A 23554-nucleotide genomic window follows, 5' to 3' on the forward strand; every position below is an offset into this window, starting at 1 on the left:
TTTCCTTCTCCCCTCCCAGTCACATCACGTCGCTCAAACGGAAAGAAAGAAAGAAAGAAACAAACAAACAAACACACGCAGCAACAACACAGACTCTTTCGCACTTTTCAACTTCCGAACAGTGTGGTGGCCCTGAAAAGGGCCGTTTTCTAGTCTCTCCCACCCACAAGCACGGCCGCGGGAAGGCCAGCGCCCGCTGCGACGCAGCCTAACCGCCGAAACCGTACAGGGTGCGCCCCTGCCTCTTCAGGGCGTACACCACGTCCATGGCCGTCACAGTCTTGCGCTTGGCGTGCTCAGTGTACGTCACCGCGTCGCGGATCACGTTCTCCAGGAACACCTTCAGCACCCCGCGGGTCTCCTCGTAGATCAGACCAGAGATGCGCTTCACGCCGCCCCTGCGAGCCAGGCGGCGGATGGCGGGCTTCGTGATGCCCTGGATGTTGTCGCGCAACACCTTGCGGTGCCGCTTGGCGCCACCCTTGCCGAGCCCCTTTCCTCCCTTGCCGCGGCCTGTCATCCTTCCTTCCTCGGGCAAAGCAAAACGTGCACAAACAGCAGCTGCAGCGGCTGGCGAGTCGGCTACGGTCTGCGCCCAGCCTGTGCACCTCTTGTTGAAACTCCTCTGTGGGTTTCTGGATTTCACGAAGTTTCAGCACGTAGTGTGCTCTTCCTTCCAATTTTTCTTCATTTTTGCGAGATCTTTAGTTTCCTAGTTTTCGGTTGTCCGTGTTTTGGTGCTTTAGAATTTCGAGAATGGTTGCTTCTTCGTCAGCGTGCCTGACGAAGATGGTGTGGCCAGCGCAGGTGCGCTCTCCACTCTTCTCGGTTGCCGAGTCCTCTTATTTTCGCGTTTTGCGAAGTTTCGGCGGCGTTGTAAAATTTTACAGCCTGTTCTTCGATTCTTTTGCGGAGTTTCTGGACGTCCGCTATCTGGTGGAGTTCCTCAGTTGGGAAGTCCGCCGGCAGATGGAGTGCCCATTTCAGTGCTCTGTTCTGCACTGCCTGGATCCGTTGTAAGTTGGTTGGTGCCGTGTTTCCCCATACGACCGCGGCGTATTCCAGCACTGGTCGTATGAGGGATTTGTAGAGGATCACCCCTAGGTGGTCTGGTAATGAAGAGCGTGGGTTTAGGATGGGGTACAGCATGTTCATGCGCCCCATTGCCTTTTTCCTCGTCTCTTCAATGTGTGGGCGCCACGTTAGACGTTTGTCTAGTGTGACGCCCAGATATTTTGCCGTTGCGCTCCAGGGGACCGGTCTTCCTCGCAATGTTATCTCCTGGAGGTCAGCCGGCACGTTTCGGTGGGCAATGACGATTGCCTGTGATTTGGCGGCGTTGTACGCCAGCCGCCACTTTGCCGCCCAGTCTTCCAAATTGTTGGCTGCTGATTGCAGTCGCCTTTGAAGGAGTTGCGGCTGCATGCTGCGGCAGTACACTGCCGTATCGTCCGCGTACAGGGCGAGTTGCACCCGATCTGTGCGCGGAAGGTCGGCAGTGTACAGCGAGTATAGCACTGGACCCAGGACCGAACCTTGCGGGACTCCGGCGAGTATTCGGCGTTCTGTGGAGATTCCACAGTCTGCCCGTACGTGAAACGTGCGACCCGCGAGGTAACTCTGCAGGAGCTTCACGTGTGGCCCAGGAATCCCCAATGTAAATAGTTTATAAAGGAGACCTTTGTGCCACACTGAATCAAATGCACGAGACACGTCGAGCAGAAACGCGCCGAAATACTCGCGTCGGTCCAGGGCACAGAAGGCTTCCTCTGTCAGTCGCAGTAGTTGCTGGGTCGTGGAGTGTCCCTTCCGGAATCCAAACTGGTCGTCGGGCAGGAGACCTTCCGCGTCGATGTGATTTCCGAGCCGCTTCAGGTATATCCTCTCGAAGATTTTCGAGAGTGCTGGCAGCAGACTGATCGGGCGGTAGTTGTTAGCCCGCCTGTGATCCTTCCCTGGCTTGGGTAGGGCCACGATCTCGGCGTGCTTCCAGCACTCTGGAAATACGCCAGTTTGGATGATGGTGTTGAAGATCCCCGTGAGGTGCCCGATTGCGATGGGCGGTAGTTGTTTGAGGAGCTGGTTCGTGACGAGATCGGGGCCTCCTGCCTTCCTGCCGTTGAGACAGCGTAGCTGGACCTCGACCTCCGCTTCTTCGATCGGCTCTATGACGGTGTCGTTGTCCTCGGCCGCTAGGAAGACTGGAAGTCGCTCCTCAACCAGTGCCACGTGTGCCAGGTCGACGGGGTCTTCCACCGGAGTGAAGTTTTCAGCGAACGCGTCCGCGAGGGCGTTGGCCTTTGCGTCCGGTTCGCTGACGAAGACGTTGCCGACTTGCAGTGGCGGTATTTTGGCGGTGCGGCGGATGAATCCCTTCACCGCGTGCCAGGCTGTTCCGTCCTCTGTCTTCAGGGAGGCGACTTTCTGCGACCACTCTTCGATTCTGTGGGCGTCGGCGGCTGCTTTAATCTCCCGCTGCATCCTGTTCAGTTGCCGCTTTGTTGCGGGATTCCGTGTTAGCTGCCATTCGCGGCGAAGTCTGTTCTTCTCCGTGATGGCAGCTTTGAGATGTTGCGGGAATTCACGGGCGTGTGGCTTCTCTGTTCTTCCGTTTGGAGTGGCTGCCGCCACAGCTTCTGCGACTCCTCGGGTGAGGTGCCGCAGCGCCGCTTCCGCACCGTGTTCAGTCGGGTTCGGCGCGTCTCCGATTTTGGCCGCCATTTCTGTTTGGTACGTGTCCCATGTGATGCCCCTGATGTCGTGGCCACGTTTGGTCGTTTGGACGATGTCCGCATTCAGTTCAAAGACCACGGGGGCGTGGTCGGACGCCATCGTGGCCCTCGTTGTGGCGGAGATGAAGTGTCTCACCCCGCGGACGATGGCCACGTCTATGACGTCCGGTTGCGCGCCTCTTCGTGTCGGGAAGATGGTCGGCTGGTGGGGACCTATCACCGCCGCTCCGAGCTGCTCGGCCACCCGATGTAGACGGCGGCCGCTTGTGTTTGTGGTCCTGGAGTTCCAGATGATGTTCTTGGCGTTAACGTCGCCTCCGAGGAATGTGTTTCCAGGGAGGGAAATCAGCGCCGCGAACTCATCTGGCTGCAGTAGACCCCTTGGGCGTCGGTATATTGCCACGAAGTTTATCGGTCCTTGGTCCGTTTGCACGGCTACTCCCGTGGCCTCTATTGTGGCGAGTTGTGGCAGGTGAATCCGGTGGTGGCGCATCGTCCTCCTTGCGTATACCGCCGTGCCGCCACCCGCGGTTGGCCGGTCGTCCCGGTAACAGTGGTAGTTGGGCACTCCCACTTTCACGCCGGGCTTCAGGTGTGTTTCTGCGACGAGACAGATGTCCAGGTTCTCGTCGCAGATGAAGCTTCTGAATTCCGCGTCCTGGCGACGCAAGCCGTTGGCGTTAAAGACGCCGATTTTTACACCACGGGCGTGTCTATCCATGATGTTTTGTGGAGATGGCCAGGGTAATCGTCTGTGTGATCTTCTCCACAGACGCCGCGTATTTGTTTGGAAGGTCCTCGATCACATGGAGGACCCTGTCTATGAGGCCTGCCAACAGTTGCAGCATTTGGGTGGCCTTGTCTTCCTCCTGTGGTTGTTTTGGAGGATGGGGCGCGTCGATGTGCCGCTGTTGGTAGCGGCTTCCACGCTGGCGCATTTCCGGGAAGTCAACTGGGCTGTCTAATCTCGGAGGGCGCCGCCCGGGGGCTGCGTCTTCGTTATTTGTGCGTGCTCGTTGCGCGCGCCCGGTAGCAGTAGCGGCTGCCGTCAGATCAGCTGATCGCTGCCGGGCCCATGCGTTAGCACGGGGTGCCGGCTGCGGCCGCGCGGTGCTGCCACCTGTGAGCGGCGCGCCTCTCTGGGCGCCACTTGCCGCTGGCTGTGTCCGTGAGGTGCTGCCACCACGCGGCGGGTTGCGGGACTCCGTCGTGGTAGCGGCCTCCGGGATTGTGTTGTAGGTAGCCGTGGCGGCTGCCTTACCGGCTGCTGGCTGCAACGTCTGCATGCTGCTGCCCTCTGGTGGCGTCGAGCTGTACTCGGCGGCTGGCTTTCCCGGTTGCGTCCGGGAGGTGCTGCCCTCTCGCGGCGAGTTTTGAGACTCGCGCGTAGGGGAGGTGGCTGGGACTGCACTGCCGGTCGCGTCGCGAGCTGCCTTACCGACTGTTGGCGGCTGCCTCTGCGTACTCGGCCGGGAGGTGCTGGCCCCTGGCGGCGCTGGGTTGTATCCGGCGCGTCGACCTCCACGTGTCCGGCGGCGTCGTCGTCTTTGTGGGTGACCGGTTGCCGGCCAGTTCTGCGAGTCGCGGAATGCGGTTTTCCCGTTTCTGGCCGCCTTCCCTCCGCGCAGCTGCTGGCCTTGGGCGCGCTCGAGGAACGCTATGTGCCGTTCACAGCCTCTATACGCGGCCATGTGGTTTTCACCACACAGGGCGCACTTCGGTGTGAAGTCCTTGTGTGGTATACCTTTGATTGTACAATCGCGAGATGCGTGTTCCCCTGCGCATCTCACGCATCTCTCGTCCATGTTGCAGTGTTTCTGGACGTGGCCGAGTTGCTGACACCTGTAGCACTGTGCATAAGGTTGTTTATTACGCAGGTTTTCGGGTGTCACACTGCAGTTAGCTATTAAACGGAGCTGGAACAGCTGCCTGTTGCGCTCTGTGTTGGGAGCGTACACGCAGAAGAGCGGCGAGTCCTTTCTCGTTCCAGGATTTTTCATTTTGGACACGCCGCTCACAGCATATCCCAAGTCCTCCAGCTCCTCTTTGATGTGGCTGGGTTCCGTTTTGTACGAGAACCCTCGGTATACTACACGCAGTGGTTTCTCTCTCGTTGCGGAGTACGTGTAGAATTTGATGCCCTTTTCTGTTACTGTTTTATTGAGCATCATGTAGTCTGTGGTGCTATTCGTCTGGACTTTGAATAGCTCCCCAGACACTCGTATTATGAAGTTGTTCTTCCCTAGCACCTTCTGCAGCAGTTGTTGCAGCTCGCGGAACGTGCCAGGGTAATCCAGAACTAACGGTGGCGGTTTAGAGCGGCGTGGCGGTGCGGGCGTCATCTGCACATCGTCTTCGCTGTCGTCGTCGCTCAGAGCGCTATATTGGTTATCCACAGCTATCGGGGTGGAGGACGGGATATTGGCGCGCTTTGCCGGTTTCTTCACTTGTTGGAAGCCGTCTGCGTCTGCCTGCTGTTGCGCTACCTCTCCATTGCTGCGCCTACGACCTTTGGCCGTCGCCTTGGGCCGTGCGGGAGGGCCTGCTGCTTTCCGGAACTTCCGTGCATTAGCTGGCACGGGAGCGTCACCGTCAGAATGTCTTCTCTTATTCTGAATGATGTGGTGCTCCATTTCAGTGACGTCGCCAGCGTTGTCCTGGTTTGGGGCGCTGTTGTCGTGCGCCGCCAATGATGTGTTGGACGTCGGCAGGAGGGCCAACAAGGAGTTCAGCGCTGCCTCCGCAGTTCCTGCTTCCTGGTTTGCAGGCGTTGTTCTTGCAGGTGCGGTGCTGGCTGTGGTTTCGGGAGTCTCGTTCTCATCATCGAGGACGTAGTAGCTCCCTTCAGTGTCCATACATGCCTCCCTCATCTCATTTCGAATGCGCTGGAGATCCATTGCATCGAGGGACTGAGAGGAGGCACACGCTGTTTCAACAGTCGGTTCAGTGGTTGTGTTGCTACCGACTCTGGTTGCGTTCAAGGACGCGGCCTTGTCTGCTGATGCGTTGCCTACGGGGGCAACGCTACGCGGTGGAGGAGGAGTACTATCGGAAGGCCGCGAGTGCTCTCCCGACGTACTCGACTCGACTCCCGATGCGTGCAGGGACGCGGCCCTGTCCGCTGTCGACATATTAGCGAGCGGTGGCGCGGAGCGCTCGGCGCGTGCGTCCGTCTCACGCGGCATCGCTAACTCGAGTTGGTCGGTCTGCGGTCTGCGCCCAGCGCGCCCGCCGCCCCCCTATATAGACTCTGGCCCGCCCTCCCCCCACCACGCGCAACCGAGGGCATATAAGCGCAGCACGGAGGCGCGCGGGCCCGTTGTCAAGGCAGCACCGGACGCCGCGCCGCACCTAACCTCCACGCACGCCGCTCCGCTACCGCTACCGCTACCGCCATGGCCCGCACAAAGCAAACGGCCCGCAAGTCCACCGGCGGAAAGGCGCCGCGCAAACAGCTCGCCACCAAGGCGGCGAGGAAGAGCGCGCCCGCCACCGGAGGCGTCAAGAAGCCCCACCGCTACAGGCCGGGCACCGTCGCCCTGCGAGAAATCAGGCGCTACCAGAAGAGCACAGAGCTGCTCATCCGCAAGCTGCCATTCCAGCGCCTAGTGCGCGAGATCGCCCAGGACTTCAAGACCGACCTGCGCTTCCAGAGCTCCGCAGTCATGGCCCTGCAGGAGGCCAGCGAGGCCTACCTCGTCGGCCTCTTCGAAGACACCAACCTGTGCGCAATCCACGCCAAGCGCGTCACCATCATGCCCAAGGACATCCAGCTCGCGCGCCGCATCCGCGGCGAGCGCGCCTAAACCGCGCCGCGGCACCGCACCGCACAAACAAAAACGGCCCTTTTCAGGGCCACTAACATCTCTCCGTCGCGAGCAAACTTTGTCGGTCGCCTGCCTCTCGCCCCGCAACCCAAAAACAAAAACCACCACTTCCCGTCCGTCCGTCCGCCACACCCGCTCACTCTGCCTGCCTGCTACCAGCGCGCAACAATCACACATCATCCCTCCCCGGCGCTCAAAGCGCACAATACCCAACGGCCGACGTCACACCGCACGGGTGGCTGGCTGGCCGGCCGCCGCTTTCGTTTCGAAAACAAAAAAAAAAAAAACCCGCACTCCACTCCGACGGCCAACGGCCAGGCAGGCGCGCTCGCTCGCTCTACACGCCACCGAAATCCCCGCCGACTCCTTCCACATCTCAACGTGCCCCCCGTTGCAAAACATAACACACACACACACAAAGGAACAAAACAAAACAAAGACCAGACACGACTAGACAAGACAGACATCCGAGAAGAACGAACGCAGGCAAGCCAACCAACGTATTCAAACAAAACAACGTGACAGAAAACCAACCGTCGGCCGCCGCCACAAACACGGCGACAATCAACCACGACAACAACAACAACAACAACAACACCGCTTACCGCTACCGCCGCCCACACCCGCCACCGACCCCCGCAATCCAACCACCACGGCACGCAAACAGCATCCCCACGGGCATACAGAAACGCCAGACAGACACCCACACCAAACGCAACACGACAATCAAAACCTTCCCCGACGTGCTTTGATGGCCCTGAGAAGGGCCGTTTTGGGCCGCGCGTCTCTTGCGCGCCACTAGACGACGACGGGGGGTGGGGACGACGGAGTCAAGCGCCAAACCCTTCCTTTCCCATCTCTTTCTCCTCTACTCTACTCTACTTCTTCTTCTTGGGCGAAGCCTTCGCCTTAGACGGCGTCGTCGCCTTCTTCGGGCGCGGCGCCTTCGGCTTCTTCGTCGGAACCTTGGCGGCCTTCTTCGCCTTCGACGGCGACTTGGCCTTGGCCGGCTTGGCCGCAGCCGCCTTCTTCGCACCCGCGGGAGCGGCCGACGCCGCAGACGCCTTCTTGGCGGCGCCCGCCTTCCGACCGGTCGCCGCCTTCACGCCACCAGCCTTCTTTGCGCCGGCCGCACGGGCGCCCTTCTTCTCCTTGCTGGCCGGAGCGGCGCGCTTCTTCTTGGCACCGCCAGCACGAGCCTTGCCGCCCTCGGCCGCCCCCCCGCCGCCGGCGCCGGCAAGCTTGAACGAGCCGGACGCGCCCTTCCCCTTCGTCTGCACCAGCTCGCCCGCCACGACGGCCGACTTGAGGTACTTCTTGATAAACGGCGCCAGCTTCTCCGCGTCCAGCTTGTAGTGCGCGGCTATGTACTTCTTGATCGCCTGCAGCGACGACCCGCCGCGCTCCTTCAGACTCTTGATGGCGGCCGTCACCATCTCAGAGGTGCGCGGGTGCGCAGGCTTGGCGCGCGGCTTCTTCGCAGACGACGCAGACTTGGCCTTCTTCGTAGTGCCGGTGGCGGCGGGTGCCGCAGCAGTCTCGTTCGTAGCCGCCTGATCTGCCATTTCGACGACGCGCGTAACACACAGCGAGAGCGAGCGGGACGGCAGGCACGCAAGCACAGCACAGCAGCAGAGCAGAGAATCACAAGGCCCAGCCAGTGTCGCGGGCGGGCGCGGACGGCCGAGAGAGCGGCCGCCACTCTGCGCGCCGCCGCGCCGCGCCTCCCGCGCTTGCTACCGCCCAACGTCCGACAGCCTGTGCGGAGCAGCCCCAAACCTGCGCCACAACCGCCCGCGCCTTTCAAACCACCGAGGATGGGGCTACACACAGCCACACCACAGTCGCCAACCAGTCGCCACGGCAGCGCCGCAAACCACGGCCAAACTGCAGCTACCGCGCGCTACAGCCTGGGTCGGCCCGCCGAGAATCGCCGCCCCCGCCCAAATGCCGCCCCCACAGCCCCAGCCGACGACCCGCCACAATGGCCAAACCTTCGGCAAAACTCCCACACCGTCGCCGCGGCAGCCCGGCCAGCGCGGCCGGCGCCACAGCCACACAAGCCGAGGCGTGCGGCGATGACGGCCGTGCAAACGCGCCTCCGCCGCCCCATCGCCTTCCGTCGCCCTCCCGCCGTTTCCCGATCGGCCCGCAGCCGTCGGGCCACATCGCGCGCCGTCCTCCTCCTCTCGCCCGCCAACATTCACAGCCGTTTCTCAACAATTGCCCGCCGCAAACGGACGCCGCCTGCGCAACAGGCGCCGCCGCCCCTCGCCGCTTCCGACCCAACCCCTCGACCGAGGCAAACCGCAATCCGAATCTACAGACCAACCCAATCTGCCGTCAAGCACACACGACAGCCGACCTTACACGTTACGCGTTACACATTACGTTTACACGTCTACGTTAGGTTAGGTTAGGTTAGGTGGACGTGGGTTAGGTTAAGGGGACTTGGGTTAGGTTAAGCGTCAAACTTAGGTTAAGCATTCAAACACGTCAGGCGTCAGAGGTTAGGTTAGGTTAGGTTAGGTTAGGTTAGGTTACACGTTAGGTTAAGGGGTCAGTGCTAGGTTAAGAAGCGTCAAACGTAGGTTAAAAAAGCGTTCAAACGTGAGGCGTGAGCCGGACAGCTTACCTTACGTAGACGTTAGGGGCTCACAGGCTGAGCTCACCTCGCCACACCACACCACAGGTTAGGTTCGGTTCGGTTCGCTCGGCTCAGCGTAAAGCGCCGAGGTCAGGGTTACGTTCGTTCACCTTCGGGCGCCACACTTTCGGTTGAAAGGTCGCGACGGGACGACGTCGGCAGGCACGCCGCAAACGAACAAAAACGTACAGACGACGTCGAAAACCGCCGACAGACGGGGGAGCAGCACGACCACGACCAGATACCGAGCGCGAACGAGACACACGCGAACCACCCCCACCGGCCAAAGGGCACCACACAACAACCCAGAGCACCACGTGTCGACACCAGAGCAACCCGCCGCTCACGCGACATGGCTGGCACCGAAGGGCAACCGCCCGCAACTGCGCTTTCCGCGCCGGCCCGGATGCACGTCGTGCTACAACAACACCACTACCGTACACAGCCGCTGTTCACAACATCACTATCAATGGCGCGCCCGCGGCTCGCCGCCGTCGCAGTCGCAGCCCCAACGCCAGCACTTTTGCACCACCATTCACACGCACCGCAACACAGCTCGCCGACACAGCCGAACAAAACAAACACCACACAACAACAGCAACAACGCCGCCGCCTCTACTTGTGCCGGCGACCCACCCCGCCGATGGCGCACCTTTCGCCAGCCGGCAATCGACACACACGCACCCACCCACCGGGGCCCAGTGCAAAAAAAAAAACACACAAAAACAAAAAAACAAAACAACACAAACGACACGGGAAGCGCACACCGCCACTTCGCGCGCACGCCACCAACCAGTCGTCGTCTCAAAATAACAAACACAAACAAAATAAACTAACAACTAGGGCAACACAAAACAAAAACGCCTCGCACGAACCGCCCACAAAAAGGACAAGCACACGCACAGCCTCTGCTGACGACCACGACGCAGCGGCACGCTGCTCCTGTCCCGCGCCCCGCGCCCCGCGCCACGCGCCCCGCGCCCCACTCGATTCACAACTCACGCGACACCGTCAACGACGGGCTCGCTTCCCGCAACCTACCACCTTTCCGCCACGACGCACAGCCCCAGCCCCACCCGACGACTGCACTTTCACCACCGCCTCCCCCTTCCCCCCCCAAAACACACACACACACACACACACACACACACACACACACACACAGCCAGCCAAAAACGCACTCGCGACCCACACATGCACGTGCATCGGCACACGCCAACCAGTCAACGTCGACAACCACACGCAAGGCTCGAAACGAAAACGAAACCGGCGTCCTTCCACGTTGCCATCAAGCTACGCGACACAAGACACAAGGAACCAACACAACAGCCGGCCCCACTAATTCCCACTCTCACGCCGCAAAAAGCACACCGAAACCGCCAAACACGCACGCACATTCCCCTTCGCACTGACACCACCGACCGGCTCGCTACCACACACCTCTCGGCAGCCGTTTCACGCCAATTCGCCACACCGCCCACACAGTCGACAAGCGCCCGCCCTGTACGGCACACGCAACGACGCAGCGCAGCAAAGGGCGCCCGCAACACATACCTCTCCGCCGCCCGACGCGCCAACCGCCACACCACACCGCCAGCCACTCGCAAATTGTGCACTGCCACCAGCCACACGTCCAACACGCCGCGCCGCCTCCGGCCACCCGCCAGGGGGCGCTCACGTCCGCGACAACAGCGCGGCCCGCCGGGCCGGGCCGAACCGAACCGAGCCGCCGCTGCTCTGCACTCGGCACGGCCACACCCTGCTGCAGACCGGGCTCGTCCCTCTGTACGCGTCTGCCTGCGCATCAACACAACACGACCTCTTTTTTTTTTTCTCTCTCTACCGCCATCCCTTCTTCTCGCGTTTTACTCGTTGTTGCAGCAGCGGCGCACACCTACACATCCACAGCCCCAGCCGAGCCGGCCTCACCTCAGGGCCCGCCGCCAGCGTCTCCTCCTCGGGCACAGGTGCGGTGCTGTGGCCGCCCATCCAACCGCATTGCTGGCCGTCCAGCCACCAGGCGTTCCCACTGCCGCGAGCCACGCCGCGCACCGACCCTGCTGCAGAAAACGAAGCATAGCCAGAGACCGACCGATACACAAAGCAAGCCGTCGCCTCGCCTCTTGTCCTTCCTGCCTTCCTTCCGCCCCCGCCCCCGCCCTTCTCACACCACCGCCTCTCCACTTTCGCCCCCCCCTCCTTTTTTTTTTGTTTTCTTCTTCTTTCTTTCTTTCTTTCTTTCTTTCTTTCTTTCTTTGGCCCTCTCTCCTTCCCGCCATGGCGGTTACGGCACCGCCTGCAGCGGCAGATTTTTTGCGCCCACACGCCTACTCCTACCACCATTAACCTTGCCTTGCCCTGCCCTGCCCTGCCCTGCCCTGCCCTGCCCATCAACGTCGCAGTCGAACCGACGCTTGCCAACACACTGCCCACGTTCCTTTCTCTTTTCGGCCTACGCCCATTACGCGCCGCCGCCACAGCACCTTCCCTTCCCACAACACACCGACGTCATCACACGCACCCAAAACAGGGGCCACGACCGTGTTCCTCGCCCACTCCCATCCCGCACGGTACGCACATTCCCAACTACTACCGCGCACCCTCCCTTTCCAATCTGTGTGTCTCTGTGTCTGTGTCCTGTCCGCGCGTGACGCCTCTCAACATCCGCCGTCCCCCGTCCCGTTTTCGCCCCCATGCCGTCGTCGCGCCGCCTCCGCCCCTGTCCGCCCCGCACCACACCATACACCGCTGCTTGTCCCGGCCGTTGCCACCAAAGGCGCCGACCGCAAACGCGCCACGCCGCAGCCCCCGTGCGTCTCGCGCTCGCTTGCATCTCCGTGCCGACGCTGCCTCTCTTCCCGCTCGCACTCGACCTCGACAACACAGTCTTTGGCTCCGCCACTGCGTGTTCCGGTGGTACGCACGCTGCAACACGTATGTATTCATTACCAGAGCGATGGCGAGGCATGACAGCATCTCTGTCTGACCAGAGAGTTCTTTATCGCTGCTAGTCGGCGCTTGGACCGCGCCAGACGACAGTAGTGGCACGCACCGGGTCGCCAGGAACAGTTGTTATATATATATTGTAGCGCGAGTCGGGAGAGGTAGTAGTCGGTCGACAGTAGTAGCGGGTGGACGGTTGTACTGAGCGGGCGTCGGCGGCGTGCTCTGCTCGTCTCGCGACTCTGGTCACGGTTCGGGACGATGTATAGTCTATTGTGTTATAATCAAAAGGTGGTGTGACGCTGCATTGCGCAAATCTGATAACGTATGTTCATTGTACTTATTTTGTTCAACAACAAAAGCCCCACTATTACTTTTTTTCTAAAGTAACTTTTGTCTCTTAACGAAAAACATTCACTTTTTAAAGACTACTTCCTATGGCATTTCCCTCCAAGGAGTGCAATTAATTACCAGCCAGCACTCATTCATTGCACACAGCTGTGTAAGCGGTATCTACAATTGAGGAGCGGATATAAATGCAATTTTTTGTTTTTTTTTTTTTGTTTTTTTTTTTTTTTTTTTTTTTTGTGTGTGTGTGTGTGTTGTAACCTCCCAGCAAAATTTAAAATAATGGACAATGTTATTTACGGATGCTAATGGACATTGCGCTAATTGTAACCTCGCCCACAATGAGAGGTATTGAAAATGGCAACAAAAATGTGAAATTCGCAATCTGACTCAAATATAAAGTCTTCACACAACATTTAAAAAAGTCCGTTCAGTGACAAGAAACTTCAATTAAACCGAAATATCGGTCTTTGGCCCTGTGCAAAACAATCAGACTTAAAGTCTTACCTCCGAATAAATGGATGTCACATTTCTGCTCTGGTTGTTGCGCAGCGCTTGGAGGAACTGCATTGCAAATAATAATATTCTCTTTTTTTGTGATTTTAGTGACATTTTTCTTCAAAGAAGTGGAATGAAATGTGAAGTGCAACGAACTCTTTAGTTCAATAAAAAATTAAATGTTTGAAAAATGCTTTTGAAATAAAAATTATTATTGGGGAACTTGTTGGAGAATAATTACAATTTTTCATTATCTAATGATTATATTAATTAACAGTATACCTTATTCACCATCTTGACCAGTGTTGCCGACCGCCTACATCACACAACCGCACTCGGCTGCTACTACTGACCGACCGCTCTGCATGACGACTATTAGCGTACTGCACGCGACGACTACTGACAGAGTACAGCCCTCAACTACACAGAGCTACGGACTCGCAACAACTACTGACTGACTGACTGACTGACTGGGAACCGCTCGCAACACTCGCGCAGTCCAGCGCAAACTCTCTGGTCACAGATGCTACAATGTCTCGCCATCGCTACTATGTTACATACGTGTTTCAGTGTCTTTTTCATTGGGGTAACGATCTTTGGCTCTTTTTATTCTGAATACAGGGCCAAAGGTCAACGCTGCTGCCCTTATACAATTTATCAGGTTTCATTATGTCTGTTGCAATGTTACATACGGTTCACTCTTTCATTAATATTATCGTTGGGTTTGTTTTGTAGGGACGTTAACATTCTGGCACATTTTTATTATCATCATCGGACTCTCTGCTATTTGTGCAGGGAGGTCATACCTGGGTCCATTTCCATTTCCATTTACATTTTAATATTGATAGACTTTTTGTTTTCTTGTTGTTTTTCCTTCTTTTTTGTTGTTGTTTTTTTTTTGTTTTGTTTTTCCCGCTCTCACCACCACCGCCGCATCACGCCTTCCGTTTTCTTGGTTTCTTTTCTGTTCTTCAACTGCTTCAACATCACCGCGCCCCATTTCCACACCACAGCCATCAGCCTCCAAGACGGGCGGGCGCAGTGTGCCATTTCCGGCGCACAAGCACACCCGTACGGTACTCTCCTCGCCCCCACGCCACCAACAACACAGCGACCACGCGGCTTTCAGGCACGGCACGGCACCGGCGAAATGCGCCGCCCCCGCCCCTCCGCGCATCCGTCCGTCTCGCCACGTTCACTGACAGCCGCGTCTGCGGCTACACCACGACAACCACAACACAACACCGCTCCCCTCCCTGGCAACTCACATTGTTTTTCTCCTCCTCTTTTGCACAAACCACAACGCCGAGCACAGGCGCAAGCCACCCACACCGCGCCCCTCCCCGTCCCGTCTTTGGCCGCCGCTCCTCGTTTCCTCGTTTGCCCCCTCCCATCTCCCGAAATGCCATGCCAGCAGCGTTACGCATGCCCCTCCCCTGTCCACACAACACTACCGCCTAACGAACAGCCTTCCGGGCCACATGCAGGGCACGCCCACCTCCAAACACTGCCAATTCACGGACGCACGCACACACACACACACACTCACTTTCTCGACACCTTTCTGTACGGAGGGTGCGTCATCTCGACCGTGACAGAGTGACGGCAACTATCGACGATCCATTTCCCCCCACTGGTAAAACATGTCCACTAACACCTACATACATCATTCAAGTACACAGACAATAGCATACACACAATGGGAGGGCACACGAACATGGACGGCACGGCACTGTCATACACTCTTCCTCAGAACCATATCAACAAACGTTACGTACATCCGGGAAAGCGAAAGCGAAAGCGAAAGCAAAAAAAGCAAAGGCAAAGCCCAATGCAGCCGTCAAAGGTAACGTTCACCACGGCAGACACTTGCAGCCGCGCCGCCGTTAAACGCATTTCAGTGCGGCTCCAATACGCCTCCGACACGGGAGCGTTCCGTTGCTCTACGAATGCGTTTCTCCCCTTTTTCCCTTCCTCTCTCTTTTGCCCCCCCTCCTTGCACTCGTGCCTCATTCCTCACGTTCTGCCCAGACATTCGACCGATCAAAGTCAACCTTTCGTTACCGTTCTCAGCGCGACGGTGTACAACAGTATGACGGGTGTGCCCACGACTTCGGTTCAGTTGCGTGACGCCGGTCTATCGCGCCGATCGACAGTTACTCAGGGGGCGACGGATCGGACCACGTCACCGACACACAAAACACTTTCAAACAAACAAATACATACCGGATGGACACAGACAAACACGTGTACAGACATTCGCCAAACAAACGACCGCCGCCGCCGCCGCCGCCGTCGTCGCGCTTACTGTACTGCACTGGACACGCGTGCATCTTGAATGACGACATCGGTGTGCGTGCGTCGTACGCAATCAGTCAGACACGGCTATCAAACATCAGAGTCGAATGGTACATCATCGTGCGTGTCGCCGTACACGTACAGTACAATACAACAACAATGCGTCTTAATGGCACGTTCATTTCAACGTCACTCACACACCTCCACGCTGCAGTTACGTCGCACCATTGTCAAACTCGGCGTACAGCAAAGGGAATAGTGGGCGGCAAAAAAAAAACAAACCAAACGAAAACATTTCACATTTCACCCTCGCCATGTATGATGTGCAAAAAAAAACAAACCCGCAAACGGCCGTCGTTACGGTGACACAAAAGTCGCCGATCGCACTGTCCCCCCTCGCAGACGGGTAACACACACACACACACACACACACACACACACACACACACACACACACACCAACAACACCAATGGGTCAAAAACCACGCCAACGAGGCGTGCCACCATTCCACGCCACGGCGACCAACCTCGTGGCCGTACCCCGCGCAACACGCTTTGACGCGCCCCCCCCACCCACAATCAAAATGCACACATACATCACAGCCGTCCACACAAACAACAACAACAACAACAACAACAACAACAATTCCGCCCTTCCCGCAAAAGGCAAGTTGGTGGCCCTGAAAAGGGCCGTTTTGCCGCTCTCGCAACGGAGGAGCCTTCTCCATCCTTCCTTCCATTCCAGAGCCACCTCCTTACTTGGAGCTCGTGTACTTGGTCACCGCCTTCGTGCCCTCGCTCACGGCGTGCTTGGCCAGCTCGCCAGGCAGCAACAGCCGCACAGCGGTCTGGATCTCGCGGGACGTGATGGTCGAGCGCTTGTTGTAGTGCGCCAGGCGAGAAGCCTCGGCCGCAATGCGCTCGAAAATGTCGTTCACGAAGCTGTTCATGATGCTCATCGCCTTCGACGAGATGCCCGTGTCAGGGTGCACCTGCTTCAGCACCTTGTAGATGTAGATGGCATAGCTCTCCTTCCTCTTGCGCTTCTTCTTCTTGTCGCCCTTCGAAATGTTCTTCTGCGCCTTGCCAGCCTTCTTGGCGGCCTTCCCGCTAGTCTTGGGCGGCATCTCGAACCAACGTACGGCAGCAGCAACACCAGTAGCAAGCGCTCCGCTCTAGTCAGCGTCTCCCCACACAGTGGCACCCGCCGCCAGCCGCCGCCGCACCTTTACCAGCTCGCCCTGTTGCGGCCGCCGACCAATGGGGCGCGCGCGCAACCGGCCGCCGCACCCGAGCCCATAAAGCACCCCCACCCCGGCTGCGCCGGCACGCTTCACCCGCAGCATGAATGCGGCCGAGATGCGCCGTCGCCTCCAGCTCGGATGTGACGTCCTGGGCGCCTGGTCCACGAAATGGCGCTTGAAGTTCAACGCTGCGAAGAGTCAGGCTGTCATCTTCAGCAGAAAGAGGCTGCCACCGGACCTACCGCCGGTCACGATCATGGGGGGCCCCATCCCCTGGTCGCGGACCGGCAACTACCTCGGGGTGACGTTGGACAGACACCTGACGTGGCTGCCACACATCCGTGACGTCCGAGGGCGGGCAGTGGGGCGCCTTCGTGCGCTTTACCCACTGCTCAACCCGTCATCGACTCTCCCTCCACGCCATGGCCTCACCATGTACCTGTCCCTTGTTCGGCCGGTACTGGAATACACGGCTGTGGTGTGGGGTAACGCGGCCGCGACGCACATTGCGACGCTCCAACGACTGCAAAACAGGGCGCTGCGACTAGCGCTACACAAGCCACCTCGCTATCCGACGAGGCTGCTCCATGAAGAAGCTGGGATCCCCTTCCTCCGGGATCGCTTCCGGCAAATCGCCCGGCAGTTCTACAGCAATGCAGAACGGTCTGGCAGCCGCTTGATTCGTGGTCTGGGCCGCCAGGTCCACCACAGGCCAACGACTCGTTGGCCAGATCTACTGCGAGAGTAATTATCTCTCGCCGCCCGATGTCGAAACAGAGGGCGTCACAATGAACGACGCCCAGCGAGGACAGCTCACCCTGTTAGGTCCACTGCACCCACTAACGAGGTCCCCGCAGGAACAGCAGCTCCGCTGCTTAGACTGCCTTTACACCTGGCTTATGTAGCCAGCGTTTTAATGCGAGTGCGAGTGCGCCGGCACGCACTCCGCTGCTCGACTCGCTGCCGCTCGCACCGGTCGTTTTCGTTTCCGTTTCGTGTGCACCGTCGCTAGCCCATCGCCATGTCCGGACGCGGAAAGGGAGGCAAAGTCAAGGGCAAGTCAAAGTCCCGCTCAAGCAGGGCTGGGCTCCAGTTCCCGGTCGGCAGAATCCACCGCCTCCTGCGCAAGGGAAACTACGCAGAGCGCGTCGGCGCCGGGGCGCCCGTCTACCTCGCCGCCGTCATGGAGTACCTCGCGGCTGAGGTGCTCGAGCTGGCCGGAAACGCGGCCCGCGACAACAAGAAGACGCGCATCATCCCGCGCCACCTGCAGCTTGCCATCCGCAACGACGAGGAGCTCAACAAGCTCCTGTCGGGCGTCACCATCGCACAGGGTGGTGTCCTGCCCAACATCCAGGCCGTCCTGCTGCCAAAGAAGACCGAGAAGAAGGCCTAAAGGAGGCCAGGCAATCGCAGCGCCGCGTGCTCCCCTGCACGCAACGCGCTTTGCCGGCTCGGCCCACAACAATCGGCCCTTTTCAGGGCCACCACACAAACCTACGTCCAAAGCAAAATTTCAGTCGTCCTCGCCGCACCTTGTTTTGTTTTTTAACTTTGCACTGTCACAGCACAGCCGCCGCCGGCGCACGTCCGCCATCTTGTCGTCCACACAGCCCGTGTGGCCCAACACACACACATTTTGCACGGTCGCAGTCGCCTTCCAAACCGACAACGGCAGCAATAATGACCATTGTTAAAGGGAGGCGTGTCGACACACCGCCCTCCACTCCCGCGCGCAACGGCCGTCGACACGAACGAAACAGCTGATCCGGCCGCCTATGCCCACACGCCTTGCCTCGGAAACCCCAACGCCGCCGCAAACAAACACACAGAGCCAAACCACGCAAGCAAATAATCACCGCCTCTCGCACAACAACACAGCCCGCCATCTCCGTCGCGATCGATACAAAGACACACAATAACAAACACACAAACGAAGCAGCTCCACACACAGCCAGCCACATGACACGTTTCCTTTCCTTCTCCCCTCCCAGTCACATCACGTCGCTCAAACGGAAAGAAAGAAAGAAAGAAACAAACAAACAAACACACGCAGCAACAACACAGACTCTTTCGCACTTTTCAACTTCCGAACAGTGTGGTGGCCCTGAAAAGGGCCGTTTTCTAGTCTCTCCCACCCACAAGCACGGCCGCGGGAAGGCCAGCGCCCGCTGCGACGCAGCCTAACCGCCGAAACCGTACAGGGTGCGCCCCTGCCTCTTCAGGGCGTACACCACGTCCATGGCCGTCACAGTCTTGCGCTTGGCGTGCTCAGTGTACGTCACCGCGTCGCGGATCACGTTCTCCAGGAACACCTTCAGCACCCCGCGGGTCTCCTCGTAGATCAGACCAGAGATGCGCTTCACGCCGCCCCTGCGAGCCAGGCGGCGGATGGCGGGCTTCGTGATGCCCTGGATGTTGTCGCGCAACACCTTGCGGTGCCGCTTGGCGCCACCCTTGCCGAGCCCCTTTCCTCCCTTGCCGCGGCCTGTCATCCTTCCTTCCTCGGGCAAAGCAAAACGTGCACAAACAGCAGCTGCAGCGGCTGGCGAGTCGGCTACGGTCTGCGCCCAGCGCGCCCGCCGCCCCCCTATATAGACTCTGGCCCGCCCTCCCCCCACCACGCGCAACCGAGGGCATATAAGCGCAGCACGGAGGCGCGCGGGCCCGTTGTCAAGGCAGCACCGGACGCCGCGCCGCACCTAACCTCCACGCACGCCGCTCCGCTACCGCTACCGCTACCGCCATGGCCCGCACAAAGCAAACGGCCCGCAAGTCCACCGGCGGAAAGGCGCCGCGCAAACAGCTCGCCACCAAGGCGGCGAGGAAGAGCGCGCCCGCCACCGGAGGCGTCAAGAAGCCCCACCGCTACAGGCCGGGCACCGTCGCCCTGCGAGAAATCAGGCGCTACCAGAAGAGCACAGAGCTGCTCATCCGCAAGCTGCCATTCCAGCGCCTAGTGCGCGAGATCGCCCAGGACTTCAAGACCGACCTGCGCTTCCAGAGCTCCGCAGTCATGGCCCTGCAGGAGGCCAGCGAGGCCTACCTCGTCGGCCTCTTCGAAGACACCAACCTGTGCGCAATCCACGCCAAGCGCGTCACCATCATGCCCAAGGACATCCAGCTCGCGCGCCGCATCCGCGGCGAGCGCGCCTAAACCGCGCCGCGGCACCGCACCGCACAAACAAAAACGGCCCTTTTCAGGGCCACTAACATCTCTCCGTCGCGAGCAAACTTTGTCGGTCGCCTGCCTCTCGCCCCGCAACCCAAAAACAAAAAACCACCACTTCCCGTCCGTCCGTCCGCCACACCCGCTCACTCTGCCTGCCTGCTACCAGCGCGCAACAATCACACATCATCCCTCCCCGGCGCTCAAAGCGCACAATACCCAACGGCCGACGTCACACCGCACGGGTGGCTGGCTGGCCGGCCGCCGCTTTCGTTTCGAAAACAAAAAAAAAAAAAACCCGCACTCCACTCCGACGGCCAACGGCCAGGCAGGCGCGCTCGCTCGCTCTACACGCCACCGAAATCCCCGCCGACTCCTTCCACATCTCAACGTGCCCCCCGTTGCAAAACATAACACACACACACACAAAGGAACAAAACAAAACAAAGACCAGACACGACTAGACAAGACAGACATCCGAGAAGAACGAACGCAGGCAAGCCAACCAACGTATTCAAACAAAACAACGTGACAGAAAACCAACCGTCGGCCGCCGCCACAAACACGGCGACAATCAACCACGACAACAACAACAACAACAACAACACCGCTTACCGCTACCGCCGCCCACACCCGCCACCGACCCCCGCAATCCAACCACCACGGCACGCAAACAGCATCCCCACGGGCATACAGAAACGCCAGACAGACACCCACACCAAACGCAACACGACAATCAAAACCTTCCCCGACGTGCTTTGATGGCCCTGAGAAGGGCCGTTTTGGGCCGCGCGTCTCTTGCGCGCCACTATACGACGACGGGGGGTGGGGACGACGGAGTCAAGCGCCAAACCCTTCCTTTCCCATCTCTTTCTCCTCTACTCTACTCTACTTCTTCTTCTTGGGCGAAGCCTTCGCCTTAGACGGCGTCGTCGCCTTCTTCGGGCGCGGCGCCTTCGGCTTCTTCGTCGGAACCTTGGCGGCCTTCTTCGCCTTCGACGGCGACTTGGCCTTGGCCGGCTTGGCCGCAGCCGCCTTCTTCGCACCCGCGGGAGCGGCCGACGCCGCAGACGCCTTCTTGGCGGCGCCCGCCTTCCGACCGGTCGCCGCCTTCACGCCACCAGCCTTCTTTGCGCCGGCCGCACGGGCGCCCTTCTTCTCCTTGCTGGCCGGAGCGGCGCGCTTCTTCTTGGCACCGCCAGCACGAGCCTTGCCGCCCTCGGCCGCCCCCCCGCCGCCGGCGCCGGCAAGCTTGAACGAGCCGGACGCGCCCTTCCCCTTCGTCTGCACCAGCTCGCCCGCCACGACGGCCGACTTGAGGTACTTCTTGATAAACGGCGCCAGCTTCTCCGCGTCCAGCTTGTAGTGCGCGGCTATGTACTTCTTGATCGCCTGCAGCGACGACCCGCCGCGCTCCTTCAGACTCTTGATGGCGGCCGTCACCATCTCAGAGGTGCGCGGGTGCGCAGGCTTGGCGCGCGGCTTCTTCGCAGACGACGCAGACTTGGCCTTCTTCGTAGTGCCGGTGGCGGCGGGTGCCGCAGCAGTCTCGTTCGTAGCCGCCTGATCTGCCATTTCGACGACGCGCGTAACACACAGCGAGAGCGAGCGGGACGGCAGGCACGCAAGCACAGCACAGCAGCAGAGCAGAGAATCACAAGGCCCAGCCAGTGTCGCGGGCGGGCGCGGACGGCCGAGAGAGCGGCCGCCACTCTGCGCGCCGCCGCGCCGCGCCTCCCGCGCTTGCTACCACCACTCGAAATCGTGATGTCGGAAGGGGAGGATGTGCGATTGCGTGCTCGTGAGTCTGGTGCTCATGCACCAGGAACACCTGTGCCGGCCGGCCGCGGTTTGACGGGGCTTGCTCCGTCGACCGCCCCGCCATCAGCCGGCACGTCTACGATGACCCGACCCGGCGCGAGGGGAAGTATTAGTACCCTCGCGTCGGAGATGAATATGGACCATGATATGGATTTTACTCCGGACCTACCTGAGGACGACGAACCTGCCGAGACTCCTACAGCCTCGAGAGAAGCGAAAAACCACCGACGAGGGGACCGTAGCCATTCTACAGACGGCCGCGAAGACCACGGCAGCACAGCCGCAGCGGACTTCCAGATTCCGCCACGGAAGAAGCAGGCGCGGCATCAACAGCTCATAGTGGCCAGAGAACTTGATGTAACTAACCGGTATGAGCCCCTAAGAGGGACGGGAGTGTCACTAGACGCCGCAAATGATGATTTAGTGGAGAAACAGCGACAGAGAGATGAACAACAGCGGCGGCAAAACACGCCTGCAGATCCCGAAAATGACCATGACATGGAAGCAGATGCTCCACCAGTACCACCTGCAGGACCCAAGAGGATTCCGCCGATAACCTTGCGGTACAAGGAGTCTTACAAACAGCTGCACACGTGGCTCAAGACGAACTGTAAGGCGACATTTACAGTGCGACAGACGGGCGGAGAGACATTGAAGCTGCTATTAAACACAACTGAAGACTATGTCAACGTCGTGGGAAAGCTTGGGGAAGAAGGGATTCCCATGTACACGACGCCAGCGGTCCGGCCACCTACGATAAAGACGCTGATAAAAGGAATACCGATGACTGTGACACACGCAGAACTTAAAGAAGAGTTAGAAGAGTTGGGATATGTTGCTACAGTGATCGAGAATCACAAGATGCCGGGAACTAATCAACTCACTGGGCACCGTGTTGTGATACTACCGGATACGACCGAACATCGCGGCATCTTTCAACTCACTCGTATCTACGATCTTTCAGTGAAAGTTGAACGACTGAGAAGACCACGCGGACATATACAATGTTACAGATGCCAAGGATTCAATCATGTTGCCCGCTATTGCACCATGCCACCAGTGTGCGTAAAATGCGGCGCGGGACATGACAGCCGTGAATGTACGCGGTCACGAGAAGAGGCGCCGACGTGTGGGCTCTGTGGCGGGGCTCATCCCGCTAATTATCGAACGTGCCCCAAGCACAAGGAGGCAAGTCGACGATTTAGAGGACTACCACCGCTGAAGCCATCTACGCGCCGGCAGCGACCGCCGCCGCCACCGCCGACCGTGGACCAGAGCAGCTGGCCCACGCCGATGCAGCACCGCGCCAACAGGCTGCGCACAGAGCTCACGGCAGCGGAAGTTCTAAAACAGGGCCTCCAGCCGCGCGCGTCAACTTCAATCCCGGCGTCACAGCGCCAAACTGTGCCGCCAAATTATGGACCACAGCCGGCAAACGCACGCAGACAGCCGTCACCACCACCGAGGACGGAACAGCCTGATCTGCAGGTACTACTTGCGCAAATTGCATCTACCCTTGCAGAGGTGAGTAGAGCGCTTGTGCAGCTGCCACAAACCATCGCCGTCACCATTGAGGCGACGCTCAGCAGAACGCAAATAGTAACTAAAGACGTGACCATGCAGCATGCCTAGGCTGCCACGACTCGATAATCTACGTATAATGACGTACAATGCGGACAATCTGACTAATGACGTGCTTGAGCTGCGACAGTTTATTACGGACTACAACATAGACATTTGTCTAGTGAATGAGACTTTTCTGAAGCCAGGGATTCGATCTAACATTCCAAATTATAAGTGTTATAGGACGGACAGATTGACGCACGGCGGCGGCACCGCTATTTTCATTCGCCGTTCAATTAGTCATCATGAAGCGCCTCCACCAATCACGCGCCACATCGAAACGACAGCTATCATTGTAGACACTCAAAATGGACCAATCACATTCATCTCCGTCTATCGCAGTCCACGTCACATTCTTGACATTGATGACGCAAGAGAATTGTTACGGACGCCTGGCCGACTTT

General features: G+C 59.0%; 1 protein-coding gene across 1 annotated transcript; it reads left to right on the forward strand.

Annotated features, from left to right (window-relative positions):
- Positions 1 to 21473: 21473 nt before the first annotated feature.
- Positions 21474 to 23159, forward strand: LOC124580699. The gene has a single exon (XM_047131277.1). It carries the CDS (start codon positions 21474 to 21476, stop codon positions 23157 to 23159), a length of 1686 nt encoding a protein of 561 aa, XP_046987233.1.
- The last annotated feature ends 395 nt before the right edge of the window (positions 23160 to 23554 follow it).

The sequence above is a fragment of the Schistocerca americana genome, unplaced genomic scaffold (genome assembly GCF_021461395.2).
Source record: "Schistocerca americana isolate TAMUIC-IGC-003095 unplaced genomic scaffold, iqSchAmer2.1 HiC_scaffold_347, whole genome shotgun sequence".
Classification (NCBI taxonomy): domain Eukaryota; kingdom Metazoa; phylum Arthropoda; class Insecta; order Orthoptera; family Acrididae; genus Schistocerca; species Schistocerca americana.